Source organism: Schistocerca gregaria, chromosome 4 (genome assembly GCF_023897955.1).
Source record: "Schistocerca gregaria isolate iqSchGreg1 chromosome 4, iqSchGreg1.2, whole genome shotgun sequence".
Lineage (NCBI taxonomy): Eukaryota > Metazoa > Arthropoda > Insecta > Orthoptera > Acrididae > Schistocerca > Schistocerca gregaria.
The window spans coordinates 552235866-552259033 of NC_064923.1; the positions used below are offsets into that span (position 1 = coordinate 552235866).

Below are 23168 nucleotides of genomic sequence, written 5' to 3' on the forward strand. Positions count from 1 at the left end.
GAAACTTCGATTAACGGCATAAAACCCTAATATTGAATATGATAATGGTGGAAACGGGTCACGAATGAGAGCATTCAGATAATAACTGTGTTTCTTTGCGAGCTGTACAGCCGAAGAGCTTATATTTAAGAACAGCGTGTAGCCTTAAACAGTGTCAGAGATTTGCTGAAGAAATGCAGCTGATTGTAGTTGTGAGCCATGTTATCAGTAGGGGAGGTACAGAATTCGACATCACCCACAACGGTTCCTTGACAGCTCACGACAAGATGTATCTGCTGATAGCACGTTTTGACGTCTGTTAGCTATTATTTAGTTTTCATGCATGGTTGTTTCCCTTCCCACGCTGGATTGATGAACGTACGTTACAAGACTGGAGTCTAGTAGCCTGAACGTGTCTAATAATCTGTTGAAACCCGAAATAGTAATTAGACAAGCTCCTTCCAAGGTTGAACATTGTATGCCCAAAGGATTCAAACAGCATTCAAAGAGCAAAATTCAAGAAGCACAACGGAGATAATTCTTGTCATGACAATACCAAGAAGTAATCAACAGACAAGAATATTTCAGAGCATTTATAGTTTCCCTTCTTCAATGAAGACTTTTCAGAAATTGGTTACAGTCGTAAGAGGACCATAAAACTAAAACGAAATTAGAATTGTATTAATACCTTCAGTTGCTGACGGGCGTTGATATGTATCAACGGGGCCGATGAAAATGTGTGCCCCGACAGAGGCTCGAACCTAGGATCTCCTGCTTACATGACAGACGCTCTATCCACCTGTACCACCGAGGGCACAGAGGATAGTGCGACTGCAGGGTGTATCTCACACACACCTCCCGTGAAACCCACATTCTCAGCTTGTATGTCCACACACTACATTCGTAGTGTCCCACCCTAACACACTCATTACTCGTGGAAGACATTCTTACCAAGTCCTGTAAGAGTTCGGGGAATATGTGTGCATCCGCACAGAAGAAGAAGGTCATGGCCGGTATTGCCAGAACTATATACTTATATGGATCTGGTGTCTTTTCTTTCGGACACACTATACAATCTGCTTAAAATACAAGTGATCGAGTCACCAATCAAAAGAGTTTATCGTATCAGGAAAGGAAATATCGATGTTGGGTGCCAGCCGGAGGGAGGAGAGAGGATAGACCTTCAGTAAATTTAAATTAAAAATAATTATTTAAATAAAATCATTTTAATATAACACATTTTTAAAACGGCCTAAAATGTATTAAATAATACTGATTACTGACACCTACAGATAGTTCTGAATATTTTTGCTTGTGAATTTTTAACTGCTGTAGCAATACTTGCAAAATTTAAAACGACAAACGTGGCACGGATGCAATAGGTACGCGATGTATGAATATCTGCAACTAAGTCACTAACAATTTTATTGCACTTCAAATGATATGAGCTATTCTGTAATTTTTCTCAACGACTGTTACTCTCAACACTCTTTTCTATTACCTGTCGCATGCGCCCCTCGTTTTCAATTTTCGGTTTTATAAGGACTATCATAGCTATTAAAAATTCACAAACCAAAATTTTCAGGGCTTCGGAATCTGTGTAGAGCTAGGACAGATTATTTAATTCCTTTCATCTCCTTTTGGAAACATGTATACTAAAAGTTTTTTATTTAAATAGTCATTGTCTGCTTTTTAGTCTTGTGTATGTGACATTTTTGGTCGAGTTCAAATATTTTAATGAGATTATAACAGAGACATACGGTAAATTTCAGGTTTATTTCAGTTTTTCTTCAACTGAATCAACCAGTATATTGTTTCCTTCTAAGTAATGTAACAATTAGGGAGAATCGAGCCTACATTCAAGCCTAGCAGCAATCGTTCGCGATTAGAAGAGGAAAACAGGGAAAAAGCAGTGGTTCATCAAGTAGTCTCCACCTTACAGCAGAAAAGAAAGCCAGATAATATTGCATTGTCATCCAGTTCTGAGCTAAGTTGAAAGATTCAAGTCTTTGGCTTGTTGTGAAGTTAGTTTAAAATCAGTTGCAAAATGCGTACTGAACAGAAAAATCGACCGAAGAATAAAATACCCTCCACCACACACTAGACTCTAAAGTGAGTTAATATTGCAGTGTCATCCAGTTCTGATATATGTGGAAAGTTTAAATTGTCTAGCTTATCGGGAAGGTAGTTTCAATAAGTTGCAACATCTGTACTGAGCAAGCAGACAAGAAACCACCGTAGCATAAAAGCGTTAAAAAGTGATGGTTCATTTATATATACACAAATTTAGAGAGAAGCAACAGATGTAACTTTTTAAAACTAACCAAAAATTGATATTTAACAGCATGAATAATATTTTACAAGCATGAAAATTCGCATTTAAGTAAGTAAATTTATACATTTTGCATATACTTCATTTTTTAAATACACGCTTTATTTGCATCTTCTTGAAATATGATATTTTATTTGACTGCAAAAAAATTCGAAGGCGGAGTGAAAACATTCAGATAACGGCCGAAAACGACAGACACTTGCGTTTGTTGGTTGTATCTCAATGAATGAAAGCACTGAAACCTGGCCAGTGAATGAAAACATTCATTAAACGGCCGCAGCCGACAGAGACTTGTTTCAGTCGGTTGTCTCACACTGACTGAAACCAGTCAATCCCGGTGAGTGTGTGAAAATATCCATACAACTGACATGGCCTTGGAGAGTAGTTTCATTCGGTTCCTTCATTCGACTGAAAAAACCGACTGACAGAAAATACAATCGATTGACCAGACAGTTGTTAAAAACAGTCGTCTGTCCTATTACTAGGTCGAAGACTTGCCTGGGGACGTCCTGGACAGCTGTGGGAAACCTACCTGAGTATCGCCCGCCATACGGCCCAACAACCAGGACTGATGGTCTGTGGTGCCATTTCTTTTCATATCGGGACGCCTTTGGTCGTTATGGGCGCCACCCTTACAGCATAGTGCTACGTCAACGATATTGTACGCCCCGATCGTTGCCCTTCATGTCAAGCCGTCCTGAGCTTACATTTCAGCAAGATAATGCCTGCCCGCACAAGGTGAGAGTTTCTACTGCTTGTCTTCGTGCTAGGCACTCCCTATCTTGGCTTACAAGGTCTCAAGATCTCTTTCCAATTGAGAATGTTTGGAGCACTCAAAAATCGTCTGGGGATTTTGACGATCCAACATGGCAACTGGAAAAAAAAGTTCAAATGTGTGTGAAATCTTATGGGACTTAACTGCCAAGGTCATCAGTCCCTGAGCTTACACACTACTTAACCTAAATTATCCTAAGGACAAACACACACATACCCATGTCCGAGGGAGGACTCGAACCTCCGCCGGGACCAGCCGCACAGTCCCCAGCTGCAACTCCTTAGACCGGACAATTGGACAGAATTTCGTACAGTATTCCCCCGGAGGTCGTCCAACAACTCTATTAATCAGTGCCAAGTCGAATAACTGCCTGCATAATGGCCAGAAGTGGGCCAACTACTCGTTATTAACTTGCTCATTTTGTGAAACCTTTCTCCTGAATAAATTATCCAATTGTTCTGAAATTGTAATCATCTGAACGTCTGTACCTGTTCGTCACATGTACCGATTTCCGTGACATTCAGATAATTCCATTTTTTCCTTGAAGTGTATTTATCAGCTTACTCGGAAGGACTGATATGAGATATGATACGAGAAAAGACGGGTAATTTGTAGCAACTCTCCGTTTGCAGCTGAAAGTGTCTGTTACGTCACATCAAAAAAACTTTTATGAAATTTAGGTTATACTGAAGAATAATCCTTTCGTTCGAAAGCAATTATTTAGATGTAGCTCGAATTCTTGCAGTAGACCTTGCACTGGCAAAACAGAGTCAAAATGCGGCAGAGTGACTGAGTCTTGGCGGTGTTGGTGTTGCAGCACGCGAGCAACGCGGCCACGTCGAGCCAGACGAGCGTGGGCGGCGGCTCGGGCGCGGGCGGGTCGGCGGGCAGCGCGGCGGGGGCGGCGGGGGCGGCGCCGGGCGTGGCGGGGGCGGTCACCGGGCCCGGGCTCGTCGTGGGCCGGCCCGTCGCCTCCTCCTCGTCCGGCCACCACCACCACCACCATCACCACCACTCGGGCACCAAGTTTCGGCACGGGCTGCTGCAGCTCATGATCCACACAATCGACCCGCTGCACGACGGTAAGTACAACGTCGGCCAGCTCTTTCGCAGATCTGCACTAGTAGACGGACGATGCACCTCTCGTTTCGACTGTCTGTGACGACAGAGGACTACATAAACCAGTACTGTGGATAATTCTTTATTTTTGTATCGGCTCCAGAAGCATAATCGTACCACAACGCGATATTCTTCTAAAGAGTGATGAAAGTAATAAGTCGTGTTGTGCGGCGATCGCTACTAGACGGGTGGGGAAATGCTCCTCCGGTTGTGATGTCTACGTAGCTGTGCTCCCAACGTGGCGTTGTGGGTGCGATGGCGGATGTGGAGATTCGGAACCCGTCATCGAGACACCAAATATGCTCTTTATTAACATAGAATGTATGTTTGTTTCTAGAATGCTGAACTTCAGTATTGGTACCGTTTTCAAGTACCTAAGCAGGGGCACCACGTGCAGGAATCAGCTTCATTCCAGGAATAAAACTGATGGCTGGAAGACCTCATGGCCATTATATCAGTGCCATCTTTGCCAAACCCGATCTCCAGATTCTTACGAGTTCCATCACAGAGCAAAATAATATTAAAATCATTACTGTAGAAGTTACAAACCATGCAATTTCCTCTCTCTATAAGTCTCCTTATTAATCATTCTTGTTTAATCCTCCTGCTAATTTCAACAGCCTTAAGCCATCTGTAATTATTGGTGAGTTCAACAGCCATAGCACTGTTTGGGGCTACTCTCAGGATGATCCAAATGGAAATGTCGTACGAGAATGGGCAGAACTGCATCAACTATCTTTGATCCACGGTATAAAAACTTCCTCCGTCTTTCAATAGTGATAGATGGCAACGAGGATACAATCCTTGTCTTATTTTTGTGAATGAGAAACTGGCTAGTCTCAAATCTCTTTGTACACCAATTCCTCATACACAGCACCGTCCAATTATGTGTCAGTTGGTACCAGCAACCACACAACGTGTCCTTCAGTTGAAGGTACAATTTGAAGAAGGCAAGCTGGCAAACTTTCTGCACAAACACTGATGAAAGGATTACAACAATTGAACACGTTCCTGAGGCATATGAAGAGTTTATGGAAGTACTCCAGTACTGCTCAAGAAAAACCATTCCTAGAGGCTGTAGGACCAGTTGCATTCAAGGTCTTACTCCGAAACATCGACATTATTGAAAGAAAATCGAGACCTATTCAAAAACGACCTTTTCAGTGATGAAACTATCTCTAGGGAGCTGCGTGTTATTTCCTGCATTTCTGAATCTAAACGCAACCAATCGAACAAATTAATGGAAAAATTGGATACGGGAAGAAACAGTTACAATTCCTGGAGGTTACCTCAGTAATGATACAACAAAATCCTCACTACATAGTAACATCTCTGAAAATCAAATTGCAAGTCAGCTCGTGGAGAACGGAAAACCAAGTAAAGCTACAGTTGGACCCCAACAAAAAGCCGAAAAACTGATGTGCCAGGAAAACAGTATACTCTCTTTCCATTTTACAATGGAAGATCTGAATAGAGCACTGAATAAATGCAAAACTGGTAAGGCGGCAGGAATGGATGACATCTGCATTGAACAACGTAAAAGATTTGGTCCTGCCAGTAAGCAATGGCTCTTTGACTTATTTAACAATTGCATCAACTACTGAAAAATCCCTAAGCTGTGGAGAAAAGCCAGAGTTATTGCAATTCTCAAGTCTGGCAAGAACACAAGCGATCCCAAGAACTACCGACCAATCTCCTTACTGTGTCATTTACATAAAATCTTGGAAAGAATTATTTTGGACAGATTATCTGATGTGGTAGAACCATTGTTCATATCAGAACAAGCCGAATTTCGACCAGGGAGAAGCTGTACTTCACTTAACACAATATATAGAAGACGGCTATGAAAACAACAAAGTCACTGGTGTAGCTTTTATTGACTTGACGTCAGACTATGATACTGTTAACCACCGCACATTGCTAAATAGTGTGCTTAACATAACTGGGGATTACAAACTCACCTAAATGATTGAGTGCTTTCTTCAGAACAGAAGGCTTTTTGTTGAATTTCAAAGTCAGTGGAGCAGATGGAGGAATATAAAGACGTCCTTCCACAAGGGGATGTGCTAGCTCCTGTACTTTTTAACTTCTACACAAAAGATCAGCCCTGCAGGCTAAGAGATTTATTTATGCTAATGATGTCGCTCTAGCACTTCACGGAAAATCTTTTGAACATGTTGAAAAGAATCTCTCCCATGCTCTAGTAATTCTAAGTGGCTATTACCAAGACAACCAGCTGAAGCCGAACCCAGGAAAAATACTGATTTGTGCGTTCCATCTTAGAAATAGACATGCAGCAAGGAAATTGTAGGTGTTCTTGGAAGGTAAGCAATTATAACACTGCTTCACTCCAAAATCTCTTGGAGTATCTCTTGATCGAGCAAATACCTATAGCATACATTGCTTGAACACGAAACGGAAGGTATCTGCAAGGAACAACACTCTCCAGAAATTATCGGGTACAACCTGGGAGCCGGCGGGGTCAGGGATTTTCTCTGCCTCGTGATGACTGGGTGTTGTGTGCTGTCCTTAGGTTAGTTAGGTTTAAGTAGTTCTAAGTTCTAGGGGACTGATGACCATAGATGTTAAGTCCCATAGTGCTCAGAGCCATTTGAACCATTTGAGCCAACCTGGGGGACACATCCTCGCGTCTTAAGAGAACTTCTGCTGTAGCTCTTTGTTATTTAGCTGCAGAATATGTTTGCCCTATCTGGTGTAGATCATGTCATGCTAAACAAGTGGATATCGCCTTGAATGAAACCTGTAGACTCATTACGGGATGTTTGAGATCTACACCACCTGATAAAGTTTATTGTCTAGCGAGCATCCCAGCTACAGATATCCGCCGTGAATGTGCATCCAGACTGGAAAAGTCTAAGGCACTGTATCTGAAGAACCACGCATTACACGGGTGTCAGCAAGCAGTACCAAGGCTCAAGCCAAGGAAAAGCTATCTCCATTCAACTGAAAGCCTCACTGAACTTCAGAGTCAATTCATGGCGTTCCAAATTCAGCTACCTTGCAGGGTGGATGATCCCGACCGAAACCCTCCCACCAGGTCACAAAGAAAGCTGGTCGATATGGAAGACCCTCAACAGGCTGCGTTCTGGAGTTGGAAGAACGAAGACCAACTTGAAAAAGTGGGGATTTGCATGCGATTCCACAGCATGTGAATGTGGTGAAGGAAAGACAATGAGTCGTCTTCTTGTCTGCAGCCTATGCCCAACGTCATTTTCGCCACAGAATGCCATCGATGCCACCAAGGTTCAAATGGCTCTGAGCACTATAGGATTTAACATCTGAGGTCATCAGTCCTCCAGAACTTAGAACTACTTAAACCTAAATAACCTAAGGACATCACACACCCCATGCCCGAGGCAGGATTCGAACGTGCGACCGCAGCGGTCGCGCGGTGCCAGACTGAAGCTCCTAGAAGCGCTCGGCCACACCGGCCGCCGATGCCACCAAGGAAGCATGCGAAGTTGCTGCATACTGGTCAGTCCGCATTCAATTGTAATTGTAATGCTTATAGTTCCATGTTTTGGAACATTTTGTAAAACTTGTAAGCTATAGTGTGTGTTTCTGACACGATTAAATGAAACATAGAACGTAGGGAAGATTAGCTGGAGACGCGTGTGCGACCACATCCCATGGGCACAGTCAGACGTTGCAGTGTCAGTAGGGCGACGCTGCAAGGCTCGGACGAGGAGAGGCAGGGCTCCTCCGGGGCTGACGCAATGCTACGCCTAGGCGCCGCTGGCGGTCAGGTAGTCGAAGGCAGAGTGTCTGGTGACCGAGGCCCCGCCTTGCTTGGCTTAGGCTGCGGTCACAGTGGCATCGATGGATGCCGCCGTCGATCGGCGTCGGCTGAAGATGGCTTGTCTTTTCAAATCAGCACCCTACTTCTAGCGCCGACCCCAGTGTAGCCTACCTCATCGTCCGAAGGTAAAGACTTCGGGCGACACTCGGTGAATTCAAATCAGTCTGTTTTCTCCGGTCAAATCGACCGACTTCTCACACACAGAATATGGGCTGTAAGAAGCTGAGGACTTTAGTCCAAGAAAGAGTGAGTTTGTCGCGTCCTGAGGATAAAAAATCATATTCAGGTTTCAGGTTACAGCCTATCGACTGAAATCGCAGGTTCATATGAAACCACAAGTAGGCGAAATCTTTATCGTACGTTTTAGGCGTAAATTATAACTTCAAAAATAATATATTCAAGTGAAAAGTGTGGCATGCTTTTTGTTTTTGGATTGTAGTATCGATACATTAGTACTGTATTACTACTTACTGCGGTTTCTTTGCCAGTAGGGAGGTGATGTTCTTTCATGAAGTGGTTTCCGAATGTGTATGTTTTTCCATTTTTCAGTGCGTTAGTTGTTCACAGTTATAAACTTTATGCTTGTCTTCCACACGTTTGCTGAATGACATTCATTCAAGGTTATTTGACGAATGCCTGGATAACTTCTAATGAAAAAAAAAACGAGAGTGCTTGTAATATTACTTTTTCAGATCGCCACGAATCATCCTGAGTCTATAACATAAGGTTTCTCCCTTTATCTCATATGTTCATAAAACTTCTCTGGTTACTATGACAACCAGAGACAGAGTGTACAGTCCGCAGCTCGTGGTCGTGCGGTAGCGTTCTCGCTTCCCACGCCCGGGTTCCCGGGTTCGATTCCCGGCGGGGTCAGGGATTTTCTCTGCCTCGTGGTGACTGGGTTTAAGAAGTTCTAAGTTCTAGAGGACTGATGACCATAGTTAAGTCCCATAGTGCTCAGAGCCATTTGAACCATTTGAACAGAGTGTACAGTACTCGCCACCTCCTTTTCGAGACAGATATAGCTTATTCACATGCATTCGGCGTCTTTTTACTAGAAAAAGCCGCAATGCATCACCCACCTCTTAACATGGATGCATCGTGGTGTCCGTGCTACTCCAGGTTAAAATCTGACCTACTTCACACATAGAAGAGATTCTAACCTAACCGTACCAAACCTTGCCTTACGTGCTGGACGCCGCCAAAAGCTGACGGAGTGGATCGGCCGTACTGTGACTAAGCTGTCGGCCGATGTTAACGGACGGCGTCTGACGAGTGTTGTCAGTGACACTCTGAACGTACTCTTGGGCTGCGGTCATCGGCTGCAGTGCTGGTCAACACTGTCATTGCTGGGCGGCACGGTTGTCAGCGTGCCAGAGGCGGGCCTGGCTTACGATGACGATGACTGTCCAGCGGATGCAGCGCGGCGCCTGTCTGGACACGACTGCCGGCTCGAACATCCCTGGTCACTGGACGAACGCACATAAGTAGCTCCTCGGCTATCGTCTGCCTGGCCACTGCTGGCTGTAGCATCCCGCAGCGTAACTGACTCAACACCACTTCCTTGCCGCAAGAGAATGGCCAGTGTCTGCACAGTGAATTCAATTATCCAGCGTTCTCCACCCGGCTCGCCTAGCATACAAGTGCTATTAGTCGCTAAGTCTATTGATCACAAGCCACAGTAGTGTCTATATAATGATTCAGCATTGTTATCTTGGAATACTCTCTCCTGATAGTGAGGGCTTGGCCAGCGACGGTCGTGGCTTGTTCCGACCGATGTACGGCGTGCTGGCTGGAATCTTTCACCCCTCGTGTGTGGTGCTTTCGCTGTTCCACCGCTTCAGAATCTAACTTCCGCAGCTTCGCTGCTGTAAGCAGTTTACCAGGTACAAGTGTTTCTATTGCGACTGACAGAAAGTTAGTGGCAGTGACCGTGACTAATACTCGCAAGAAAATGTGAGGTGAACCGCCGCAGTCGTGGTAAATGATGCTGCCATCGGAAAGGGAACTACAGCTCGTCTTTTCTCAGAATCGATTGCACAGTGTGCTGCATGGTATAAAAAACTGGTCTCTGCCACGGAAACCATGCCTTTGCAGATACGTGTTCACTGCGCCTTATTTGGTCTTTGTTATTTCATGTACCGCCTCCAGCAAAACAACATAGTTCTGTTAAACACATTGGATGACTTTATCTCTCTATTCAAAAACACACCTTGAGAGTTTTTTTATTCCAAAGCAGTGGTTTTGAAAGCTTATTTATGGGCAGTGTAAGGCTCTGAGATAAATACACAAATTTCCTTTCACTTGGAGAGGTCGAAAAAATCAGCCAACCAGTTGCAAACAAAGGTTTATTGGAACCCTTGACCTAGGTTTCGTCAATTTTAAAACTGATTTCTTCGGAAGACCACAATTTTAAAATTGTCGAAATGTATTATTTGCAACTGTTTGGCTGATTCTCTTCAACCTCTCCATGTCTACTGCCACGCAGTTCCTGAAGCAACAGATATGTTTACGATTTTAAAACTTTCTTTTAAACTGAACCCATAACTGGAAAGTGCTGCGGGACTCAGTTCAATTCAGTTTATTGCCATAAATTTTGGACCTGTTATCTGGAAACTCTAAGCAGGTCGCACATTTTCAATAATTTTCATATGTCTGTGTGTGTGTGTGTGTGTGTGTGTGTGTGTGAGAGAGAGAGAGAGAGAGAGAGAGAGAGAGAGAGAGAGAGAGAGAGAGAGTTACGGGTGTGTACGTCACAGCATTGCTACACAGGATGACCAAACTAATTCTGCCACCTCGTATATTCCCGATACGAAGCAAAAAGTGAAAAATACAGTTGGCTATGGATGCACCTATGTGAAGGGCTCACACAAAGAGCAGAAAGGCGCAATCCATAAATGCAAACAACCATCACTTTCAGCACAAAGTTACGATTTTTTAAATAACATAGGTATGTTTTTCACTACAGTTAGTGACGAGAGACTTGTTTTCCCTGTTATAAACTACGTATCTTCCGAAGTACTTAGACTTTAAAGAATGTTAACGGCGCCACAGTAACGCTTTAATGTGCAGAGCTACTGTAGCCTACAGCAGTCTTCACCACAGTGCAGGCAACCCGCATTACGTCATTACAAAATTGCAGCAGAGACTATGGCACCGACTCCATTACTTAAAGCCTAACAATTCGAGAATGTATAGTGCTTAGAACAGTGAAACCAGGTCTGGCATCACTAATTCAACTTCTAGTTCTCATTTTCACAAAAAAATATATATGTGCCTTTTTTTAAAAAAGTGGCTTTGTGCTGAAAGACATATTTTTTTACTTTCATGGATTGTGCTTCCTGCCCATTCTGTGAGCCCCAAAATAGTTACATCCCTTGCCAATTGTATTTTTCATTTTCATTTCATTTCAGAGATATATGAAGCGGCAAATTTAGATGGGACACACTGTATAATGTAGAAATAGAATGTTGAAAATATAATGAAGCAGATCAACTTAAAATAAAAGAAATATAATTAAAGTCTTAACTGAATAATTTCAGCTTATCTAATTACAGCTGTTACTGACCGCCCTAGAAGAGTTCCCCGTTTGCCAACAACATCTAGAGCTACGTCTAGACCCATTGTTGCTCGCTATCCTTCGTCGCCCCCCTGTTGTGTGCACGTCTCAGTAAATTTTCTGTCTACGCTTACCTAGGAAGATGGCCATTGCATTTTGCCTAACATACTCTACTGTGGTACTGACAATTCCTTTTAATCTCTTGCTTTCCACTTCGGATCTACTGACGTTATTTCGATTTTCGGAGGCTCATCTTAAAGACTGAAAGTTCATGGCTCACCAGTTGGAAATTCGACGTGAAACGAAATCACCACAGCCCGAATTGTTTTCTAAATCGTCGAAATCCTACCTGTATGTAATTATATTATTAATGGTTACCTTTCAACCGCACGACCTCACGATATACTCCATCTCGGCGAAGTAAATTTCCAGTTTTCAGTTTTGAAATCACTACAGCAACTCCGTACTGTGCAAAGATAACATATACGTGTAACTGGACCCTTAAGCTTCTTAGTCAACAAATTTTACGGTCTGCATTGGGTAGCGCAGTGTATTTTGATCCCTAATCGTTTGTAAAGGCTATTTGTGGTTTCAACGTTAGTGTCGAGACAATCATGGAGGAGACAGCAAAACAAACCAAAAGACAGACATGCTGCATTCCGTTTCGCTATTTTCCTTTACAAAAGAATATCCAGGGGTACTGTTCTAGTTTAATTCTCGCACCACTACATAGGTGTTTGATACAGATGCGCTGAGAAGCAACTGGAAATGGACAAAATCAGACAAAGCTCCACGGTCCGGTGCAGTCATTATCAGATTCTGCACCGAATTTGCTGATCTTTTCCTCTTCCAACCACAATCTCCCGTGCCCAGTAGTTGGAAGCAAGCATACGCCACACCCGTCTGCAAGAACGGTAAAGGTGGTGTACAAAACTAATGCCCATTATCCTTGAAATCCATTTATTGTAGAATCTTTGAACATATTCACAGCTCAAACGCAATGACGTATCTCGAACAGAATGACCTCCTCCCTGCCAACCGACATGTATTCCGAAAACATCGATCATGTGAAAACCCAGCTCGTATGTTTCTCACCTCACGTACTGGAAAGTGCGTATCAAGACAGATACAGTATTTCTTGATTTTCGAAAATCATTTGAATCAATACCACACCTACGTCTATGATAGATGGTACAATAGCATGGGTACAAAGCGAAAGTTTTGACCGTATTGAAGATTTCTTGGTTGGATGGACGGAGCATGTTATTTGAAAGGAAACATAGAAATAACTCCAGGTGTGCCTAAGAGTACTATGTAGTGACCCTTACTATTCGTGTTGAATATTAATGACCTCACTGAATATTAATGGTCTTCTCAACATTAGTAATCTCAGAATTTACGCAGATGATACAGTTACGTATAATGAAACACTGTCTTCAAAAAGCTGCGCAGATATTCAGCCGAATCCTGTTAAGAGTTCAGAGTGGTGTAAAAATTGGCAATTTACTTTAAATCGTCGTGAAACAGCGCACTTCAAAAAATGAAAAAGACGTCGTATCAGTAACTCCCATATTGGTAACTCATACAAACACTGGTGTGTAACAATTTGTAGAGATATGCAGCGAAACGATTGCATACAATCATTCGCCGTGAAGCAGGTAGCAGACATCGTTTCATTGGTACAATGCTAGGGAAATGCAATGAGTCTGTATAAGAGATTTCTAAACAAAAAGTCGTAAAAGTCGTGCCCTAGTGTGTGGGACCCGTACCAAATAGGACTAGTGACCGTCCTGCTCTTACAGCGAGAAGGGCAAGAGAATTGATCACAGTTTGTTTGATCCTTGGGAGAGTGTGAGAAAGATGCTGAAGAAACTGAACTGCCAAACGGTTGAAGGTAATGCAAAATGTTCCGAGAAAGCCTATTTAAAGAGTTTCAAGAACGAACTTTAAATAATGAACCTAGGAACATATCGTCATCCCCCAGTGTCTCGCTTCCGTAGGGAATGTGAGGACAAGATTATACTAAAGAGAGCGGGCACAGAGACATCATCCCCGCGCTCCATACGTGTATGAAACCGAAAGAAGCCCCAATAACTAGTACAATGGCAATTAGCCCTGTACCATGCCCTTCACAGAAATTTCCAGAGTATGTTCGTAGATGTGGAGGACTAATGTGAGCGTCAAAATACATCTGACGATTACCCACAGACACCAAAATGCATTGCCGAAAATAATAAAGAACAAACATTACTGAACGAAAGCGCCATGAATTAGACGGCTGTACAAAAATAACTTTCTTCAAATATTTATGTGCTGTGAGGCACCGCTTACGCAAAATACAATCTCTTTGTGACTAATGATGCTTTAAAAACTCCAGTGTACCTCTTACGAGCTTCAGTCGAAAATTCTGAGTTCTTTCAGCCATTGCGATACACTTTTTAATCTCAGCTGTGTTTCTTTGTTATTTTTCTCTTAGACACTTTAAGCATTTCTTTCAACAACATATTTTATGCGGAACGTTCAGAAGTAACGTTCTGGCTGCCTCTTCTTCGGTTCTCTCGTAGTCACTCGCGTACCCTCCACCTAATTAAAACGGTTATTGTGGATTGAACTGAGAATCAGGAATATATGCCATTTAGTTTGAAGTTCGATTAACAGTGCTGAATATGATTACACTTCACCCTGTACGTTACAAAATATTTTCGAATTGCTATTTAACTTCCTTGATTGAATACATTTCAACGAATAATTTTACATTTCTGGAATTCGCATCTCGATCTCGACTCTGTTGTTTCGAGTACTGTGCACTTGACTTTTTACGTTGCGAGTTACCGTCACCAAATCCGTCACTGAGTTGATTCGCGTTTTCTTTTTCAACGAGCTTTACTTTTTCGACAAGAGGTAATGTTTTATGCTTGATACTGTCAATACCTTATTGAAAAGAAAGACTTGCCAAGAGGTCTGCGTTATCAACGTTCCAGCTTCATCCGGTTTAACGGGACATCTCTTGCATTCCTTTCATATTTTTATTTTCGATTTAAGGAATTTATAAGCACTAGAAATATGTAAAAGCCCGTTTATTAATTTTTTTCAGCAACCTCTAAAAAATTTTGTAACGTACTGATAACTCTCCTATTCTTCCTGTGTAACTGAGAAAGTATTTCACAAGTAACCATAATTTGAACACGACATGAAGAATCTCATGAGAGTCCATCTTTCATTTCTTTGTAAAATATGAGGTATTACTGATTTATCGTATTTAATAATATATTTTTAATTCCTTTAACTTAGAAAGAGCAGTGCCTTCAAGTCTCAAGAATCCTTAGAGATTATACTGAATTGCGTACAATACATGTCCTACAATTATTGTTATTACTATTATTATTACTATTATTATTGTTGTTATTATCATTATTATTGTATACTGCTCAAAAGAATTAGGGAAACATGTCTTGGGCACCTGCCATATTCCATTGAGGACTAAATTATACCCCATCTTTCACAAGTTAAGGACACAACAAAATATTACATCCTCGACCGTTTACATGAAAAGAACGGAAACTACGACCGATGTCGAAAACAAAATGGAAACACTCATTCATCCCGTCATCCTGGGTGATTTTCATTGGACTTTCAGAGCTTCAGTAACGTTCATGTCCTCCGTAAGCGTTTATCACTGCCTGACACCTAGGTATTAGTCTACGGAGGTTACTCAGTGTTATCTGTTCCCTTTTCTCAATGAGAACCCAAGAGAGTTCTTGGAGAGTCTGTAATGGAACAGAATGACCACGAAAACCTCTGTCAAGCATATTCTACATGTACACGATGGGGGCTTTGATTGTGACCGACCACCGACCATTCGATTAATTCAAGGTACAGGTTTTGCAAGACATCCTTGCAACATGCACTGCATTAAAATGTTGCGTTGGAAGTGCTTGTTTGAATGATAACTGCCGTCAGTGTGCCTCATCAGAAAACGTTGTCACACCTGTATTCACCTCCTTCTGAGGTATCACTTGACACTCTAATGCATAACATAGTCAATAGATGGCGAATGATTTTAGTTGTTTCCTGCACTGAGAGCGAAGATCTCAAGCCATGGAATAAAATCACAGCTACCGTATGTATCGGAACAGATTTAAGGTAGCGGGCGTTGATACATGTGTTCCCCTAATTCTTTTGACTAGTGTATTTATGAACATAGATATTACACAAATGCTAGTTATAACAAAACTACGTAATGTAATTTTTTAATAATATGAGATTCCTGGCAAATGGGACCAATGGCACACTAAGAGAAAGGCATGGCAACAGTACCAAATTAATCAAATGTGTAGAAGAAGCTAGTTGATTAGGACAAAGAGTGCGAAGTTATGGCGTAAAGTTAGAAGGAAAGACAGAAGGAAGAAATTAAAATGAAACACACCCTGGTGGATTAAATCAAGAACCAGTGTCCGTCAATAGTGCTACGAATTTGTTAACACTATTGATGCACCCAGTGAAAAATGCGTAATGGAATCGTAAAATGATGACTAACTGAAACTCTCAGCTGCCGACAGGTGTTGTTGATACACCTCGATGTGGACAGCTGAAAATATGTGCCCCGACCGGGACTCGAACCCGGGATCTCCTGCTTACATGGCAGACGCTCTATCCTTCTGAGCCACCGAGGACACAGATGAATAGCGCGACTGCAGGGACTTATCCCTTGCACGCTTCCTGTGAGACTCACATTCCCAACTGTCCACAATTCTACATATGTAAAGTACCTTATAGACATTTGCCCATTCACTCATTACTCGCGCACGATTTGGCGATTCCCGTAAGAGTTTGAGCAACCTGTGCGCATTCGCACAGGCGAAGGTCAATGACTGGGTAGCCTTTAACTATATATGAAGGCAGTAACTGTTTTTGAAACAACAGATACTGTTGATGACCGTGCAGGAGATCCCGGGTTCGAGTCCCGGTCGGGGCACACATTTTCAGCTGTCCACATCGAGGTATATCAACAACACCTGTCGGCAGCTAAGGGTTTCAATTAGTTATCATCTATTTGAGGGAAAAGCTGCACCGTCATCAATAGTATTTGTTCTTTCAAAAACTGTTACTATATTCATGTATAGAATGGTAAAATGTTTAACCAAGTTCCTGTCCCCTTTGAAGTAGACTGTCAACCCAGTCTGTAAGCAGTAAGGTGAAACTGCCAACACTTTAGTCAGTCTCATCCTCATGGCTCCCTTCTGTTACTGAGTCGACTGATTTCGGAGAGAACTGCTATGGCAGAATATGCGATGCGTGACGGGGATTGATAGTTGACGAAGATTCGCACAACAGTACTGTTTAAATTCGCACACAGGCCGTGGAGATTCTACAATGAGTGAAAAAGACTATGGTATCTTTCTTTTATAGACTAGCAAAATAAAGAAGAACACATCATATTAGTGTGCTTTTAAGGTCACGAAAGGCCTGCCTTGGAATATTCACAAATAATAGCAGTTGGTAGGGCCGTGAAATTGGAGCTAAACTTAACATAAATGCTGAGATTATACACGTTACTAAACCAGTTGTCAGGTTTTCCTACAGATTCTCCTAATTCAGTCACGCCCCAAAAGAGTACAGCTCGTCTACATTTGACAAAAAGCTATTGTACGTGCAAGAATCTATATGTGCACAATAGAGGAGATGCCGGGGTTACACGTATGTTGAGTGCGTTCCCAATCCTCGTGCAATCAATCACAGAAGACACTTTCCGCTAGACTACACCTCTGTCAGCAAACAGCCGCCGACTGCCGCTCACCCTCTCCGCCCGTGTATACAGAGAACAACAGTGGTCATATCACATTTTACTGGCGCCCTCCTGATGATACCAACGCCTCCGATAAACGCTGGCCGTACACGACAACATAGTGGGTTCTACTACTTAAAAAGTCTTGGAGCTACTCACATATCAGAGAGCATATTCCGTATGCTCACAGCTTCGTTAACAATCTGCCCTGAGGTTCCGTGTCAAACGCTATCTGGATATCTGGAAATATGAAATCTGTTTGATTCCTGAGTTTCTCCTGGCGTATACAACTTTCAAATAACTTCCGGGAATTCAGCAACTTAACACTTTCAGCGACCGCCGATATTTCAGCGGGAGAACACACCGCCATTTTCAAGGCAAACTGCAACGGACTGGCGGCGTACATGCAAATTTAAAACCACGGTTTTCGGACTGAAGCAGGAAAGATAACACACACGCTGAACACTAGTGCCACCAAAGAGGACCGAAGTCAGAGCTATCGATAGTGAGACTATGAATTCGCAGGTGAGGTAGCATTGACTCAGTCCCTCTGTTTTTTGACAAGGGAGAGAGCCGGATTCCAAACAGAGTTTAAACAGAAACCTCCATCCCTGTTAACTAGGTTGCTCGCTAATTTAATTTCAACTGCCTCCCTAATAACACTGTCTCAATAGCTGAACGTGCATGCCAAAATCTCGGTGTTATTATATAACATGGGGTGACCAGTACCCAAGCAATGTTCGGTAATAGTAGATCTACTTGGGAGCTGTAATCGCGTGTGCCGTTTATGCTCAGTACATCGGTCCTCCACGGTCCTGATAGTTTGACCAATATATGCCATGCCGCAGCTACAAGGAATACGATATACACCCGCCTTACGCAGTCCAAGATCATCCTTAACGGAACTCAAAAGTGCTCTAATTTTAGATAGAGGTCGGAAAACACATTTCACATCGTATTTCCGTAAAATACAACCGATCTTGTTGTATGTCTTTCCGACGTAAGGCAAACAGGCAGTACACTTAGGTGTTGACTCAGAATTATCATCAATCACCCGATTTACAGTTGGTCGATAGCGCAACGCACGTTCAATCTGTCTATCACTACAACCATTTTGACGAAATGTAACTTCAAGATGGGACAGCTCATCTGGTAAAGTCTCAGCGTCAGAAACGACATGTGCCCTGTGTACCAAGGTACGAAGTACCCCTTCACGCTGAGCCGGATGGTGACAACTATTAGCCTGTAAGTACAAGTCGGTGTGAGTACGTTTCCTGTAGACTACATGTCCCAATGATCCATTATCCTTCCTCCTAACCAACACGTCAAGAAAGGAAAGGCAACCATCCTCTTCCACCTCCATCGTAAAACGAATGTTCGGGTGCATCGAGTTCAGATGTTCTAGAAAGACATTCAAATTCTCCCTACCCTGAGGGCAAACAACGAAGGTATCATCAACGTCTCGAAAGAAACAGGCGGGTTTCAAAGGCGCCGACTCCAATACACGTTCCTCGAAATTTGCGATCGCAAGAGACAACGGACTACCCATCGCAACTCCATCTGTCTGCTCGTAATACTGGTCATTAAATAAAAAGTAAGTGGATGTCAACACAAGTCGAAAGATATTAGTTTTAAATTTGCATGTAAGCCGCCTGTCCGTTGCAGTTTGCCTTGAAAATGGCGGGGTGTTCTCCCGCCGAAATATCGGCGGTCGCCGAAAGTGTAACCTTGCTGAATTCCCTGAAGTTATTTGAATGTTTGATTCCCTTAGTCCATGGTTCCCAGGATATCGTGCGTGAAAAGGGCAAGTTCAGTTTCGCACGAGCAATGCTTTCTAAATCCGTATTGCTTTGTGGATATAGGATTTTATCTCTCAAGGAAATGTAGTATATTCGATCTTTGAATACGCTCAGTAATTCTGCAGCAAACCGAAGTTAAAGATATCCGACTGAAGTTTGTTCATCCGTTCCTTTAACGGTTCGTGTAAAAGGCAGCCATGTGCACTGCCGCCGTTGGATAAGCAGCTGCAGCAGCAAGTCGTATACCCCTGGTTTACTTATTTGTTACATAGTTTAATTCTTAATTTCTTTGCGTGTTTTTGGGTACTTGTATTGTTTAATTCATATATTTCGGACGTATTATAGTATTTGAGAGTTGTAGCATCGCGCTTTAGTGTTTACTTGGTAGATTCTTACTTAAATTGCTTGTGAGTTTCGTATAGGAGGTGTAATTTCGAGTTTTAGTGACTGTAAACGTAAATTCAGGCAGATTGTAGCGCAGTCGTTAGGCATTTGTACAGGTTAGTTGATACATTCTTTACGTGTTTCGCTTGCGTTATCAAGGCACGGACTCGTGTTTCAGTAACTGTTGTTCAACATCGATTAGAATGGACAGGGACTGCGATTGCTGTGTTCGGATGATGGCTGAGTTGGCATCCCTTCGCTCACATCTGCAGGTGGTGCTGACTTCGGTCACGCAGCTTGAGGCTGTTGCCAATGGGCACCACTGTGGGGAGCCGGACTTGGGTATCAAGGGGATGTCAACCTCGTCCCGTCTGTCCCCTGATCGGTCTGCCGCTGTGGTTGCCCCGGTTGCTGCCCGCAGTGGGGCTGAGCCCTCGCCTGTAGTTGATTGGGAGGTCGTTCCAAGGCGTGGCAGGCAGCGAAAGACGTCCCCGGAGGCTGATCAGAAAGCCTCCCCGGGGCGCCTGACAAACAGGTTTCAGGCACTATCTCTGGCTGAGCCAGATGCAGCTGCCTGCCCTGTTTCAGAGGATCATTCTCAGCGTTCAAGGTCTGGGCAATCGCAGAGGGTGGGCATATTGGTAGTTGGGAGATCCAATGTTAGGCGCGTAATGCGGCCCCTTAGGAATTGGACGGCTAAGGAGGGGAAGAAATCCAGTGTGCACTCCGTGTGCATTCCGAGAGGAGTCATTCCTGATGTGGAAAGGGTCCTTCCGGATGCCACGAAGAGCACAGGGTGCAGCCAGCTGCAGGTGGTGGCAGATGTCGGCACTAATGACGTGTGTCGCTTTGGATTTGAGGAAATTCTCTCTGGATTCCAGCGGCTATCTGATTTGGTGAAGGCTGCCGGTCTTGCTTACCAGATGAAGGCAGAGCTCACCATCTGCAGCATCGTCGACAGAACCGACTGCGGACCTTTGGTACAGAGCCAGGTGGAGGGTCTAAAGCAGAGGCTCAGACGGCTTTGCGACCGTGTTGGCTGCAGATTCCTTGACTTGCGCTATAGGGTAGTGGGGTTTCGGGTTCCGCTGAATAGGTCAGGAGTTCACTACACTCAGCTGGCGGCTACAATGGTAGCGGAGGCTGTGTGGCGCGGACTGGACGGTTTTTTAGGTTAGGCCTCGGGAAAGTACGGGGTGGGCTGCAATGTCAAAGGGTGTTTGGCAATTACAGGACGTGCTTGGATCAAGGAACAGTTGGAATTATAGTTGTAAATTGTTGTAGTTGTGCTGGGAAAGTCCCTGAGCTTCAAGCGCTAATACACTCCTGGAAATGGAAAAAAGAACACATTGACACCAGTGTGTCAGACCCACCATACTTGCTCCGGACACTGCGAGAGGGCTGTACAAGCAATGATCACACGCACGGCACAGCGGACACACCAGGAACCGCAGTGTTGGCCGTCGAATGGCGCTAGCTGCGCAGCATTTGTGCACCGCCGCCGTCACTGTCAGCCAGTTTGCCGTGGCATACGGAGCTCCATCGCAAACACTGGTAGCATGCCGCGACAGCGTGGACGTGAACCGTATGTGCAGTTGACGGACTTTGAGCGTGGGCGTATAGTGGGCATGCGGGAGGCCGGGTGGACGTACCGCCGAATTGCTCAACACGTGGGGCGTGAGGTCTCCACAGTACATCGATGTTGTCGCCAGTGGTCGGCGGAAGATGCACGTGCCCGTCGACCTGGGACCAGACCGCAGCGACGCACGGATGCACGCCAAGACCGTAGGATCCTACGCAGTGCCGTAGGGGACAGCACCGCCACTTCCCAGCAAATTAGGGACACTGTTGCTCCTGGGGTATCGGCGAGGACCATTCGCAACCGTCTCCATGAAGCTGGGCTACGGTCCCGCACACCGTTAGGCCGTCTTCCGCTCACGCCCCAACATCGTGCAGCCCGCCTCCAGTGGTGTCGCGACAGGCGTGAATGGAGGGACGAATGGAGACGTGTCGTCTTCAGCGATGAGAGTCGCTTCTGCCTTGGTGCCAATGATGGTCGTATGCGTGTTTGGCGCCGTGCAGGTGCGCGTCACAATCAGGACTGCATACGACCGAGGCACACAGGGCCAACACCCGGCATCATGGTGTGGGCAGCGATCTCCTACACTGGCCGTACACCTCTGGTGATCGTCGAGGGGACACTGAATAGTGCATGGTACATCCAAACCGTCATCGAACCCATCGTTCTACCGTTCCTAAACCGGCAAGGGAACTTGCTGTTCCAACAGGACAATGCACGTCCTCATGTATCCCGTGCCACCCAACGTGCTCTAGAAGGTGTAAGTCAACTACCCTGGCCAGCAAGATCTCCGGATCTGTCCCCCATTGAGCATGTTTGGGACTGGATGAAGCGTCGTCTCACGCGGTCTGCACGTCCAGCACGAACGCTGGTCCAACTGAAGCGCCAGGTGGAAACGGCATGGCAAGCCATTCCACAGGACTACATCCAGCATCTCTACGATCGTCTCCATGGGAGAATAGCAGCGTGCATTGCTGCGAAAGGTGGATATACACTGTACTAGTGCCGACATTGTGCATGCTCTGTTGCCTGTGTCTATGTGCCTGTGGTTCTGTCAGTGTGATCATGTGATGTATCTGATCACAGGAATGTGTCAATAAAGTTTCCCCATCCTGGGACAATGAATTCACGGTGTTCTTATTTCAATTTCCAGGACTGTAGAAACCACAGAAGCTGATATCGTAATAGGACAGAAATCTGGCTAAATCCTGAAATAAGTTCTGCAGAAATTTTTACGAAGTCTCAGACGGTGTTCAGGAAAGATAGATTAGGCAAAATTGGTGGTGGAGTGTTTGTGTCTGTCAGTAGTTGTTTATCTTGTAGTGAAGTCGAAGTAGATACTCCGTGCGAATTGGTATGGGTGGAGGTTATACTTAACAGCCGAATTAAGTTAATAATTGGCTCCTTCTACCGACCCCCAGACTCCGATGATACTGTTGTGGAACAGTTCAGACAAAGTTTGAGTCTCGTAGCAAATAAATACCCCACTCACACAGTTATAGTTGGTGGGGACTTCAACCTTCCATCGATATGTTGGCAAAAATACTTGTTCAAAACCGGTGGTACACAGAAAACATCTTCCGAGATTGTCCTAAATGCTTTCTCCGAAAATTATTTCGAGCAGTTAATCCACGAACCCACGAGAATTGTAAATGGTTGAGAAAACACACTTGACCTCTTAGCCACAAACAATCCAGAGCTGATACAGGGCATCATGACTGATACAGGGATTAGTGATCACATGGTCGTTATAGCTAGGTTCAATACCGTTTCTTCCAAATCCATCAGAAACAAACGCAAAATAATTTTATTTAAAAAAGCGGATAAAGTGTCACTAGAAGCCTTCCTAAAAGACAATCTCCATTCCTTCCGAACTGACTATGCAAATGTAGACGAGATGTGGCTCAAATTCAAAGATATAGTAGCAACAGCAATTGAGAGATTCATACCTCATAAATTGGTAACAGATGGAACGGATCCCGTGGTACACAAAACAGGTCCGAACTCTGTTGCAGAGGCAACGGAAAAAGCATGCGA

The 23168-nt window shown here is 44.0% G+C and overlaps 1 protein-coding gene and 1 non-coding gene across 2 annotated transcripts in view; one reads left to right on the top strand and one right to left on the bottom strand.

Moving 5' to 3' along the window:
* The window catches only part of LOC126267806 (sodium/potassium/calcium exchanger Nckx30C), a 1385039-nt gene that overhangs the window by 754067 nt on the left and 607804 nt on the right, over positions 1-23168 (top strand). The window contains exon 3 of the mRNA XM_049973112.1: positions 3904-4168. Within this exon, the coding sequence (XP_049829069.1) occupies positions 3904-4168 (265 nt within the window). The remainder of the gene's footprint in view (positions 1-3903; positions 4169-23168) is intronic.
* Positions 16184-16257, bottom strand: Trnat-ugu (transfer RNA threonine (anticodon UGU)). The gene has a single exon. It is a non-coding gene; the product is annotated as a tRNA-Thr (tRNA).